The 13,814-nt window shown below is 39.2% G+C and overlaps 1 protein-coding gene across 7 annotated transcripts in view; it reads left to right on the forward strand.

The window, feature by feature from the left end:
- Positions 1–13,814, forward strand: part of ush2a (Usher syndrome 2A (autosomal recessive, mild)) — a 221,115-nt gene that overhangs the window by 136,230 nt on the left and 71,071 nt on the right. For all 7 annotated transcript variants that reach the window (XM_085267418.1, XM_085267410.1, XM_085267383.1 and 4 more), the window contains 9 exons: positions 1,649–1,983; positions 3,736–3,891; positions 4,347–4,510; positions 4,710–4,919; positions 9,408–9,610; positions 9,698–9,810; positions 10,683–10,911; positions 12,163–12,331; positions 12,458–12,679. In XM_085267418.1, the coding sequence (XP_085123544.1) occupies positions 1,649–1,983; positions 3,736–3,891; positions 4,347–4,510; positions 4,710–4,919; positions 9,408–9,610; positions 9,698–9,810; positions 10,683–10,911; positions 12,163–12,331; positions 12,458–12,679 (1,801 nt within the window). The remainder of the gene's footprint in view (positions 1–1,648; positions 1,984–3,735; positions 3,892–4,346; positions 4,511–4,709; positions 4,920–9,407; positions 9,611–9,697; positions 9,811–10,682; positions 10,912–12,162; positions 12,332–12,457; positions 12,680–13,814) is intronic.

The raw sequence follows: 13,814 nt of genomic DNA on the forward strand, positions 1-13,814 counted from the left end.
CACAGGTGCAAGAAGGAAAGCGTTCCTTCCTGGTTGTTGCTAATTGGACCTACAGACATGGGGCTTCCTGGTTACCAATTGACCTTGAAAACTAAAAGAAGGATTCTGAGCATCTTGATTCTTTTTTCATTCATTTTTTGTCAATTGCTTTCTACATTTCAATCTGCTACATGGAGAAGAGGCTACTGTAAACCATAACACATAAGGTTTCTCTTAATCAGTATCCTGGTTATGTTTTATTAAATTTGATTTTCTTTTTTTTGAAAGTGTTTGTTTTAAGTTGTGATTCTGTGGTCACGATCTACAAAATCTACAAAAGAAGGACTGAAAAAAGATACACTATAATGTTAGACATTATTCTCTCTCACTTCCAACTGTATCATAGGTCTCTCTCCCATTTAAATATACAAAAATACATATACAAAGGCACGCACACACATATACACAGTACATTCTGTACTGGCCTTAGCCCTATTGCTCTGTGTCAGCTCGGGGTCTCTGCTGTCTTCACCATCTCCAGATTACATCAAGCTATTCAATCTGTAAATGACTTCCACCACAAAGCACACCCAACACGCACTTTGGGAAATGAGCTACCTAACTCAAAATGACCCTGCCCATATGTGGTTGTGTGTATGTGTTTTAAGTTGTGTGTGTTGGTAGGTGTCTTTCTGTGTTAGTGGATGTGTTATTAGGAGTGTGTTGTGTGTGTCCTGTATAACCTCACAGTGTCACTTGTTAAATGAATATCAAGGTTGCATGAGAAATAATTATGCTTGACATTCATTCATAATACTCTCATCAACAGTGACCACTTAATCACCAAAACTCATAAGTCTCAGCCAGCTCTGAACTGATCAGTTATTGTACATGACAGTTCGTATGTAGGTGTTTTAGATTGTACAGTTCATAAGTTCGCAAGTGTGTATGTGTTTACAGTGTGTGTTTATACGTGAATGCGTCAACAAAATATCATCGTAAAGAAAGCTGTAATTTCGTATTACGTGAGTGTGTTTGTAAGTAAATGTGTGTGTATTACCATTTGTGTGTGTGCCAGTTACCTTCTTCCTCACCCTGAAATGCTGACAGACTGAACTGTTTCCAAATCAGATGCAGTGCTCAACAGCAGCAGGCTTTTGTTTTTGCATGCAGCAATTCCATTACCAGCTGCTTTCATTATTTTAGCATGGTGTTTGTGCATGTGCGCGCGTCTCTGTGTGCCCTGTTTTAAATGTGATGAAAGGCATCTTCTGCTCAAGTCAAAGTCAGGTTATCTTTACCCACATGACAGCTCAACACACACACACAGAGACAGAGTGACCACCTAAATACTGTTTTCTCACTTATGCAGGTGACTAGTGTCACACCTGAAGACACATGCATTCATTTGCACTCTGTCTGCATCTTTGCACGAGCACACGCTGCAAGAACACATAAATAAACACACACCCTACATCATGACTTCCTGTAGTTCATCCATCTAAAAGCTTTTTTTTTCTTCCTATCGAGAACGTTTAAATGCCCAGTCAGTTAGGACAGCATGGCAGTTGGAAAGGATTAGACAAATTTTCTCAGCACTGTTCAATTGTATCTGAATATACCATGAGAAACACAATGCTTATATCATATACCATTTTTTGTGTTGCAGGTCACATGGTCACCCCCTCTTATTCCTAATGGAGAAATTCACAGCTATGAGATCCGCCTCCCAGAACCCCGTATCACATTCAGCACTAACAATACTTCTGAGCTTAACGCCACTGTAACGGACCTTGTTCCATATACAAATTACAGTATCACTGTGTTAGCATGCTCTGAGGGTGGAGGACATATTGGGGGATGCACAGAAAGCCTGCCAACTCAAGCTACCACATTACCCACAAGACCTGAAGGGCTTTCACCGCTATCAATAGTAGCAGTCAGTGAATCTTTCCTAGCCATTTCATGGGAACCACCGACCAGGCCCAATGGACCTAATATAAGGTAACATCCATATCTCTTTTTTGCCCCCTTTTTTAACCAGTGATGGCAAAGTAAAAATGTATGTCTTATATCACTTTAAGTCCACATTTGCTTACACGATAATATCCAGCACACAAATGTGGCATTTGGATATGTGAGGTGCTGTTCTACATCAACATCAGGTTAGGTTTATGTCAACTGACCCATTCCTATATGAAATTATATGAAGCAGAAAAAAAACTTTTATAATGTCATTGTCACCAACATTGACAAGCTGAGACTTTGCACCTAAATAGTCTTCTAAGTCGTCATAAAGTTTTTATAGAAAAACATTAGAGGTAGCAGCAGAAGTATAATAGTCATTTTAAACATATTAAAGAACTGTTGCTTTTACTATTAAATTAAGTTATGATTTTTTGTTTTGGATACCCCTCCTGTTTCACAACACACATATAAACTAAGAGCCACTCCACCTGAGCAATATAGTAGCTGCTTTGAAGCAATACAAACCAATTACATCCATTAAAATACTGTCAGTTTAAGGTCACAGAGGGCTGGAGCTATCAGAGGGCAGGGACGGTTGCTACTCTGTTGCAGGGCGACAGACAACCTTTCACATTTACAATCAAACCAACAGTCAATTTATAGTCATTGTTAAACCTAACATGCGTGTGTTTGAACTGTGGGTGGAAGCCAGAGTACCCAGAGGAAACCCATGCAGGCAGAAAGAGACCGTGCAAACCCACACAAAAAGACCCCAGATGGCCTTTGGATTAAACCCAGGACCTTTTTGCTGTTATCTTCTGTTTCAAAGTACTTAATAGAAAAACATGAACATTTAATCAGCATTTATGCTATGGATCAGTCGTATAATCCATAGGAATGTAACTAAGTGAACAGAAAGTAAAAAAGGGAAATTCTTTAAATTGCTCTGCACAGAAACATCAGTACATCATTAATTATGTGAAGGACCCAAATCTGTGTAACCACCATTAACTTTACATAATCTGACTTACCCCTGTGTTTTTATTCATTAGCTAGCTTTAGCCCAAAGTTGGAAACCAGACTATAAGAACTAAAATCAGCATGTCGATAATGAGAGACACATTCTGGTGATGTTCAATTGCTGCTGAAAAACTTAAGCAAACAAGCAGATAGGAACACGTTAACAAGCTGCTAACATGAGTGTGCTGGTAATGAGCTAAGTGTTCGGCATTTTTTAATCAGTGTTTTCTCAGTCCTAATGCACATTCTGGTTCATTTTGTTCTGTCCTGTTCTAGTCTGTCGGCGATTAGGCCTAAAATAAAGGTCCATTTTCCTAGTGGGTGATTAAAATGCATGAGCCTGTCTCTCTGTTCTGCTCTGCTCAGCTCTGTGTGTTTGTCTAAGTGGGTTGGTTAAAAGGCGGCATTAAGCCCTTCTCTTCTGATTACAGCAGAAATTAGCATCACTGTAGGGAGAGGAAAACACAAACCCCGCAGAAAAAAAAAACAACGGATGGAGGGGTGTAGAGAGGGAGGGATGAGATGCAGTGAAAGAAGAATAGAAGAGGAGGGAATGAGTGATAAGGATAAGAACCAGTTGAAAATGTGCGTTTAAGTGTGTGTGTGTGTCTGCAAGCATCCATGGGCAGGTTTGTGTGTACAGAGGGTACAGTAGGTGTCTTTATGCTCAAATTAGCTAATGTTGGAGTTAATGGATTCCTAAATATCCAACCGTGTGTGTATGTGTGTGTGTGTGTGTGTTTTCTTTTATTCAAATTTCCCTTTCAGATACAAGTTGCTCAGACGTAAAACCAACCAGCCCCTGGCCATCACCACAGTTCCCACATTAACAGCCCAGTCTCCACCCCCCTCCGAAGATCTCCATCGCTGGCTCCATGTTTACTCCGGCACCAAATTGTTCTACCAAGATAAAGGCCTAAGCAGGTGAGATTACTGAAATGAGCTCTAGAGCAAACGGCAGCGCTGCAGCAAACCGTGTGTGCAGAGCCGATCGGCGAGCTGCTGCTGATGCCGATCTTTTAATACCGCTCAAAGATACATTAAGCAAATATCCCAAAGAATTAAATTGTTTTTCACACAGCGTCCCCTAATCTCAGTTTGGCACTTGGTGGAAGCACTTTTTTTTCCACCGTGCTTGCTAAACAGCTCTGGGTTTATGTCTCCACTGTGCTTTATTCAAGGAGTAAACTGAAAAACTTTTGAGTGTGTCAGCACTTTTCATTTGGCAGGACTTTTTCATGTGATGCAAGAAGAAATACAAGTTACTATTTTAGCACAACTATCAGATAAACATATTTTACTTTATTCTACCAGTATGTGGTTGATTTCCAGTTTAAACTAATGTTTGCACTACAAAGAGTGATGCTGCATCTCTACAGATTCACCCGTTTCCAGTACCAGTTAGAGGTTCATAATGATGTGGGAAACACGTCAGGAGAGATCGTTACAGCAGTGACCATGGCTGGGGTTCCCCTCCACCCTCCATCTCTGTCTGCCTCTACTATCAATCACACTGCTATACAGGTCAACTGGACACAACCATGTAAGATTAACTTTCTTCTTTTACACACTGTTCAGGAGAGGTGTTGAAACTCACAGCGTCTTGCACAGGGTCATGCTTTTATTGTATGATGTCTGTGCTGTCCTGTCTGTTTAAAAGAAAGTGACACCAGAGACTGAAAGTATCTTTTTACTTTCACTGACCTATCACTCTTTTCCATTTCTCTTGATATCTATTTTAGCTTTACAAGACCTACAGGGAGAAGTGGAATATTTCTTTCTCACAGTGGAGTCTCCAGAGCCAAGTCTGATCTTAACTTTCACCCCTGAGATCACCTCTGCAGTGATAAGTGACCTCTGGCCCAGTACCACATATCTGGTGTCATTACAAGTGTCCAACGGAGCTTATAATACATCTAAGGCAGTGGTTAATGTCACCACAGCAGATGGAAGTATGTGTATATTTTACTATTATCTTTGGCAAACAATATTTCTGTTTTGTTTTTTCATTCAGCACATGTTCTTCTGAGGTTGTGATTGTCTGTTTTTGAGCCATGGAGAAACCCGAATTGGGTCATGTACAGTTTCTTAGGACTTTCTGCATTCTTGTGAGAAATTGATTCAGGTTAAAGATCAATTTTTAGCAGCAATGAGTTGAACTAATCATTTTTGGTATGACCAGTTTCTCACATGGCTGTGGAGGAATTTTCAGAGGTTCTTTTGTGGCAATCTGACAAGCAAGCAATATTTCTTCAGTCTTTTTCTAATTGAACTCTCATGAACTTCAATAATTAGCATGAAACTTATATGCATGTTCAACAAGGAAGATCTGTAATCACTCATCTGGCAGCTTTACTGGGTACTTTTCTGTTTACACGTCAACCACTTTCCCACGGTGTCAGTCTCAACACTGACATCATTATTCTAGTCCAATCATTGTCTCGCCTGCCTTCTTTGAGCACATCAGCTCTGCTTTGCATGGTTTAAATCTGTACTCTCTGTCATTCTCCCTTTCAGATTGTTTTTCGTGTAACCCACCTTCTCCCCATCTCCACCTCAGACATCTCAGCCAGAGCTTTATTCAAGCCTCAGTCTTCATCTTCACCACCACCAGCATCTAGACTCTGGGGGGTCCTGTCCCAAATCTGTTCTGCCCTGATTTCTAATCAACAAATACATTAATTTCTTTATCTCTATAGATCATTTCTTCCAAGTGATCTCTCCTTATTGAAATGCTAACTGAGGAAAGGGTCTGAGATGTAGCTCTTGGATTTTTTTGGAGTTTCTTGGAGTGTTGTGTGATCTTGGGATGACTTTGTGGAAGCTTCCACTCTTGAGAGGACTGTGGTATTGTGTTACGTATCTGAATACTCCACACCAGCAAGCTACCAAAACTTCTTCGTTTATAGACGTGATCACACTTGCTGATGATCAATTAATTAAGCACATTTGATTAGCAGCACCTAACAGCTACTTCCTCTCTTAATTCCTATGGAAGCAGTAAAGGTGTACTTAGATTCTCAGAGGACTGTGGAGAAAAAACTTTTCTTTTCACATGACTGTACATTGCTTCAATTCAGCACACTTAAGTGTTGTGCCTGGGTTAACATGGATTTCTCTGCGACATTGTGCTTCACAGGAGATGTTAAACACATCATGTAGTCAGGCATGAAATCAATACAAAGTGTGTGAGGCAGATTTAAGGTGTTGTGAATTGCTTGTTTGCACCATAAGCAAACAAACACACAAAAATTGCACACATGCTATAGAAACACAAGCTTTGTTCTACCACTAACAAAAAAGAGTTCGAATTACTGTACTTTGCAATACAATTAACAGTTTACAATTCACAAGAACGAAGTGAAAAGTCAGGTAGAAGTAACAATGATTTGCCAAAATTAAATACATTTAATTTTTAATTTATACCAAATACCAACATTTACGGTAAGAGACACACAGACAATATTACCTGTTGATGCAGTTAAAAACCCGATGTGGGACAATAGGATCACATAAACAATACATCAGAATGCAAAGCAGCAAGTATTCTATTGGTTATTCCATCGAGTAATCAGATAAGAAATACTTTTACCTTCTAATGAGCAATAACAAATATTGAAAAAAGAAAAAACACATCTGTCAAAATAAACTGCTCATTGGTTTCTATTTTAGACATTACAGTATTTTAATAATGTTACTGCATACGACATCGGTATTTACATGCCATATTAAAATTTAATTTAAAAAATAAATAAATAAATGATCATAAATATGTTATTATCAAATAATATAAGTTAGACATGGAACCTAAACTAATTTTAGTTTATAATAATTCAGTGTCCAACCTAAAAGCCCCAACTCAGTGGCTTAGAACTTTACTGGCCCATTTCGTTCTGTAAATATAACAAATTTTTCCCAGGATGGAAAAAAATCTTTTATATTTATATTTTAAAATGTTAATAGAGTTCCATTAATATAATATTATATATTATTTTCTTTTATTATATATTATTTATTACTTTAAATCTGATCTGAAAAATAATGTTATGAAAGCTTTGAAATAAACATTGTGTAGTACACCTCATGCCTCCCTATAGACTCACCCCTGTTTATTGCAGGTGTTGCAGGTCAATGCAAAGTGGTCTCACTTTCTATTGCATTGACCTACTGTCAGCAAGCAGCCTAATTTAAACATGTGTCAGACTAAGTTAACACTTCATTGCCATGTTTTATAGTAGCTTTACTTCTGTTGCTTTACTGTAGATTTTCACTGTGTAAAACAAACAGCGGCTGATGAAGCAGCTACAAAGTTCACTTTTCTTCACATTGGAGTTTGTTAAACAGGTGCTTTGATTAACGGCTGTTGCCGTACATTATGGAAAACCATAACCACCAGAACATTGATTGACATCATTACAATACAACTCTAATACTGCATCATCTGTTCCCGGAGCTTTAGCTGTCTGCATAATCTGTTAATATTTGTAAAATGAACAACTGGCACTCCTTATCAGGATATAAAATCTGGTGCTTTGAGAGAGGGTATTAAGTGGAATATGATTATATCAGTTCTTGGATCTACTGGTATTTCCCTTTTCAATCAGGGTCAGCTTTTAATACTTTTAACCATGAATTGTTCAGGCTATCCAACTGTCATCCCTACTTTTCTCTCCATTTCCTCTTCAACTTTCAGCCCAGTCTCTTAGCATTCAAGAGTTATCTTTCAAATCACTCTGTGTAATCATATGTCAGAGGCCACTTACCACTGTCTATAGTTTTATTTCCATCTTCACTTCCCTCTTTGAAAATCTTTCCATTTCTTTTTCCTTTCTCACACATCTCTTCCTTTCTCACTATAATCATATGTCAGGAGCCTCTTTCTTTCGCTCTAATCTGAGTAGTATAATAAAAAGTGCATTAAAAACATTAGAAAATCATTAGGTGCTAAAGGCAAAGCATGGCTCGTTTAACTGAGGGGGCTCCGGAGGTAATTTCATTATTTTACAGCCATAAGAGTGCAAGCTCACACACACACAGACACACCAAGGAGGTCTGATATATTTTAACTAATGCAGCTCAGCCCTACCAACCATCTTAACACCGCTTGCAGTCTATAGGGCAATGCTAACATCAGAACTAATTGGCAAGAAAAGTGCATGCTTGTCTGTGTGTGTATGAGTGAAAGAGCGCCTGTGTTCAGTATTGCGTTGATAATACCATCCTGCAGTAAATGAAATGTAGAGCTGCAGTTTGGGCTGAGGTAAGTGCTTTGGCAGCAAATGAATTGGGATAACGTCTCGGAGCTGGGTGCATTTTTACTTAGAATAATAAATGGAGTCTATATGATCACCCCTCTGACACACAACCCGTTTCTCTTATCAAATTCCTTTTCCTTCTTTTTTATTTTTCTCTCACACTCTGGTGTTTCTCTCTTTGATTTTGAATTTTGCTCACTGCGTCTGTGATTAATTCTTCCATAGATACTCTTCTTTCTGCGTAATTCACTCCTCTCTTTTGTCCCACACTCTCTGAAACCCATTTCTTATACTCTAGTTTACCATCCTTTATTAATCACCATGCAGTAGGAGTTTTACATTTGCTAGAAGAGAATTTTTTTTAAAAAGTCAGCTAAATGAATTACGGAAAGGAATTAAGGGAATTACATGGAAGAGAAACTATAATAACAGAATACAGAAAGAGGCAGTTATTCTGAGTGAGTGAGGTGATCGTATTGAATCTATTGTTCTAAGTGAAAATGCATTCAGCTAAGACAAGTTAACCCAATTCATTTGCAGCCAATGCACTTATCTAAACCCAGCCCACTGCTCTACATTTCATTTACTGCTACACAGCATTATCTACGCAATACTGCACACATGCAGACACACAGGTGGTCACCCTGCCTCTAAAACACAGTCACAGTTCCCTGTCATGTATGGATATATGGATAGTCTCTGCTTCTCTCTTTTCTCTCTCTTACACACAGACACACAAAGACCTCTAGAGTTGTATGAAAGCAAATATGATATTCATACAATGTTCCTAATTAACATGCATTTTAAAATGTTCACCATGAGGAACACATAATTTTACCATTTATGTCACTGACTAGAATTTTTTGAATTTTAGAATTTGAATTGTTTTACCATTTTAATGGTGGTTTTTTTTGTAAAAATAAATAAATAAATACAAGCCCTTTACAAGCAATCATCAAATGAGTTTCGTTGTGAAAGATTAGCACTGATATACTCTTTTACAGCTCTGTCCATCTATTTTCATAACAGGTGGTATGTAAAAATTTACGTGTGTTGCCAAAATTCTTGCTATAATTTTATCAAACATGGTTTCACGATGACATGTCTTGTGTCATGTTTACAGTTTTCATGATCTGAAATAGTTTGTTTTCATAAATGGAGTCAATCATTGTGTGTACCTCACAGAGCCAGAGGGGATGTCTGCCCCAGAGGTGGTTACAGTAAACAGCAGCACAGCACGTGTCCTCTGGATCCCTCCTCTTCGACCCAATGGTGCAGTCACTGGTTACAACATCTATGTTAATGATCGCCTTCATGGCAATGTAGACAACAGCTCAGGGTCATACCTGCTGGGGGACCTACTGCCTTTTACTGTCTACAACATACAGGTACTCATACAAACAAGTGCAAATATGCAAAGAGAGACATCTACTGTAAACATATGCATCGTGTTTTTCTGTTGATGTGCTTTTTAGGTGGAGGTGTGCACAGTATATGCATGCGTACGGAGCAAGGTTACCAGAACTACTACTGTGGAGGACCTGCCTGCTGACTTGGCAACACCACATGCCCAAGTGATAAGTCCCAGGTAATTTACAAATGTACTGCCATTTTTTCATGATAGTAATTTTTTTTCTTTAACTTTCTTTGACAGCAAAACTTTTCTGGCACAACTTCACCTGCTTCCAAGGTGCATGGAGAGGATGAAAGAATTCACAAAGCAGGAACTCCAGCAACACTTGAGGGAAGATAAACAACTTTAATAATTGACCAACGCGTTTTGGTTCATCATGCCATGACCCTGATGAAGGCCACAAGCCGAAACGCATTGGTCAATTATTAAAGTTGTTCATCTTCCCTCAAGTGTTGCTGGAGTTCCTGCTTTGTTTAACTTTCTTGAAAAATTAAAAAAACATTGCTATTTTGTACTGTAAAACTAGATTTAGTGGACAAACTTTAAAGATTGCGATTAGTCTCTCAATTCTACCTTAAAATGAAAATAATCTACTACATTTTCCTCATTATAAAATTTGTTTAGATCATTGACATTTTATTTGTAGCCAGTTAATGGCATATGAAATGTTTGTTTCTCATGTGTGATGCAAACCACATTGTTGCAAATCTTGCACTTGCAGAAAAATGCTGATTTGTGGCTTATTTTTCTTCTAGGAAACTGAGCAAGTTATAACTCTGTATGTTGCTAAAAAGGTCTTTCCTCTGCCAGATGTCAAGAGATTAAAAAAAGGGGGGGAAATCAATAGTGTGAAGTGTATAAAGATACACACACCCTGACACGTAACTCAACTTTGTCAGGCATTAACCATGCATGAACGCGTGTGTATGTTTCAAAGTTTATGTGTGACTGTGTGGGTACAATTGTGTGAAAGGAGTGTGAAGGAGAGCATACCCCTGCCTATCGCTTTCATTTTGTTCTGGTTGCCCCCCTTCTCTCTCTGTCAGGGTGGTGAGATTAGATTGGTCCCATCCAGGCAGACCCAGTGGGATCATGCTGGGCTTTGAGGTTTTAAGACGTACCCTCAGATCATGTGCTGGTGGGTCAACAGGGATCACATCCGCCATGGGGGAGGAGTTAAATGGCACAGGTGGTTTAAGGTTTAGATGTTCCTACCTGCAGTGTCCGGCAAGTCATGGTGTGTGCAGCACATCCTGCTTCCATCCAGACATACAGGTGATTATGCTGCCATCATTTTCTACTCATAAAAATATCTATTCTTTTTTCCAACCATGTTTTGAAGAAGGTCAGGTTAAAACAGTTTTATTCATATTGACATTTGTTTAGGGTTTTTTTTTTCCAGTGTTCACTTTTTTCATCTTTTTTCTGCTATAATCGTCTCTCCCCTGCCCTTTCCACTTCAGTACTTTAGTCTCTTTTAACTAGAAGTTGCCATGAGTAAACATTAAAAAATTTGCTGTACAACAACAATGTGCAAAAGGAGATAGATGTCCAGGGTCTTGGCTGCTGATCTGAAGGGCAGAATGCATAATCCCTCAGGATAGTATGGTCGTCACCACAGAGACCAATAGGGAAGTGCGAACACTTCCTTTTCCATACACCCACTTTTATAAGGGATTCAGAATCAACCTCTCAGTGATTAATTTCTCTAAACAGATTAACTTGTCATCTGCATTGACTTCCATCCTTATGTCATTGAATGCCAGCCAAGTTGGCACAGTGAATGCCTGCTATACATTTCTCCCCACATTACCCAGGGGCAGAAACAGTATCAACAACATATTTACAAGTACACCCACTTATGTACTGCAGGAGAATATGCTGAGATTTAGCACATGCAACATATGTGCTTAAAGAGAAGGGCTTTATTTTACAAATGTGTACACAACACACACACACACACAGGCTGACAGAGGCCTCTCTGCACAGCTAGTCATGTGAGCAACATAAAGGAGTATGGATACATACTGTATTCGTCCTTGTTTAATAGAACCACATAAGTTATTTCCTTAATGTAGTCCCGAGTCCCAAGTAAGAAAAACAAAATGTCAGTGGGTTTTTTATATAAACAAGGAGTGATGGAAAACGTGGAGTTTCTGACTTGATTATGTGAATATAATAATAGAAAGTGCTAACTTGTGCACCATGAGCTCCCAGTCAGGATTGAGCTCCCAAAAAGTACCACTGTACCTTTTAGTCAGTCTAGAATTCATAAAGTTACAGATGTTATATGTTGAAAAGGTTATTTAGAGTCATGGCGTATTTGAAGAAACCCTGAAACTGTTAATTTTGGCATGAGTATTTCATTACAATCATCCTAAAATAAATATCCCCCGCCAAAAAGTTTTAATGGCCTCCTATTTGACTTGCAGTGCCACAGTCAATAATCTCAACTTTAAGTATTTGTTTGAGTTGATTTTATTTACATATCATCTTATATGTTTTTTTCAATTGCGTATTAAACAGGTTTGCTGCAGTGGAGTAATTTACACAAAGAAGCCACATCATCACTGCTGTGAGGACAGCTATTTGAGTTTGAATAACTCCTCCAACCCAGTCTGCTGCAATGGCAAACTAGTCCCATCTCTTCCTGACCATCAGTGCTGTGGAGGATATTATGTCCATGTGAAAACCAGTGAGTTCCAAATTACTTTATGTAGTGTGTTTCCACTAACCTCAAATCTATTGTGTTCTGCTTTCATGGGGTTTGCTCTTCTTCGTGTTGCTCAAGTGTTTACTTCATTTGTCCTTGTCTTTGTAGATGAATACTGCTGTCCTGACCACTCGCAGGGCCGGGTCTCTGTGGGGCTGGGTGACAGCTGCTGTGGGGGGGTTCCTTACTCAGTGACAGGCGGCCAGCTCTGCTGTAGTGGGACCCTTCATGATGGCTATGGGGTCCAATGCTGTGGAGGCCAAATCGTGGATAAAACACTGGTGTGCTGTGGTGATGCTGAGAGGGGTGCAGTGCATAAATATGCTCCAGGTGAGTAAAGAAACACATGGGTCAAAATGTAAGCTAGCATTAGCTGTTGTTTGAGTGTTTTTTTTCCCAGTGTTGAAGACACGGTTGTTTAAGTCTGACAGCCTGATGAGTTGTCGTCGTATCAAATTTTGTCTGGAGACAAAGTAAAGGCCCTTTTAAAAGAAAACTAGTTGCTGTGGTGTAAGAAGGATTTTGTCAAAGTGAAGTTGGTGGTTATGACTTAACGTCTACCTAGGGAAAAAGCGACAGGAGAGTTGAGCAGAAGAAAAAGGTTGAGAGATAGACACATGGTGCAGGAACGTAGGGTCGTTTCCCTTTCTTTCTCTCCCGCAGTGTCCCAAAGCACCCGGATACCATGGCACAGATGGGACTGTGCGCGTGTGTCGGTGTGTTGGTGTGTGTAAATGTGTGTGCCATTAGACATCTTTGTCATGGCAGATGATGATGAAACACACTCAGGATGGCACCGTTGAGGGCACTGCCAAGCACACAGCAGGAGAAATACACACTCATTCTCTCTCATACGCACACACTTTTACACATTTAGACGTTTTTCAGGCGCCCCCCATACACACACACAGAGTCAACAGGGTGCTCTCGGCAGGGTTTGCTTGAGTGTTGAGTGCCAGAGAAAAACACGTGGACTCTATTCATCACACATAAACAATGGCCCCATATGGGCTGGCCTATAGTACTCTGTTAGCCTATCCATACACACACTCACACACAAAAGCTCTACTTACGCAGAAATATATAAATTGCTGATTAAAAAAATTAATAGAAAAGAGTTATTTTTCTTTCTTGGCTGTTCTTTTTTTTTTTTTTACCCCCAACCTGTAGTTTTTATTGATTGTCAGTAAGACTCTTTTGGAAAGTTGTTAAGTGTTAACTTTCTTCCTAGTAATCCTTTGTAATTTAACATATATTATTATATTCCACCTCATCATGCCATTGCCCATTTTGTCTCATCTTTCTTTTCTTCTCCTCCACTGGATCCTCTGTTATCTCTTCCAGCTGAGCAGGCTATATGGTCATCCTTCATTTGAGGAGGCCTCCCAAGGAGTGCATATGCTCCCTACCTCTTCTTCCTCTCCATCTTCTCTTATTTCTCATCTCCTCTCCAACTCTGTCATCT

Source organism: Mchenga conophoros, linkage group LG1 (assembly GCF_057382185.1).
Source record: "Mchenga conophoros isolate Kocher_MC1m ecotype Shallow Benthic linkage group LG1, M_conophoros_male_GT1.1, whole genome shotgun sequence".
NCBI lineage: Eukaryota > Metazoa > Chordata > Actinopteri > Cichliformes > Cichlidae > Mchenga > Mchenga conophoros.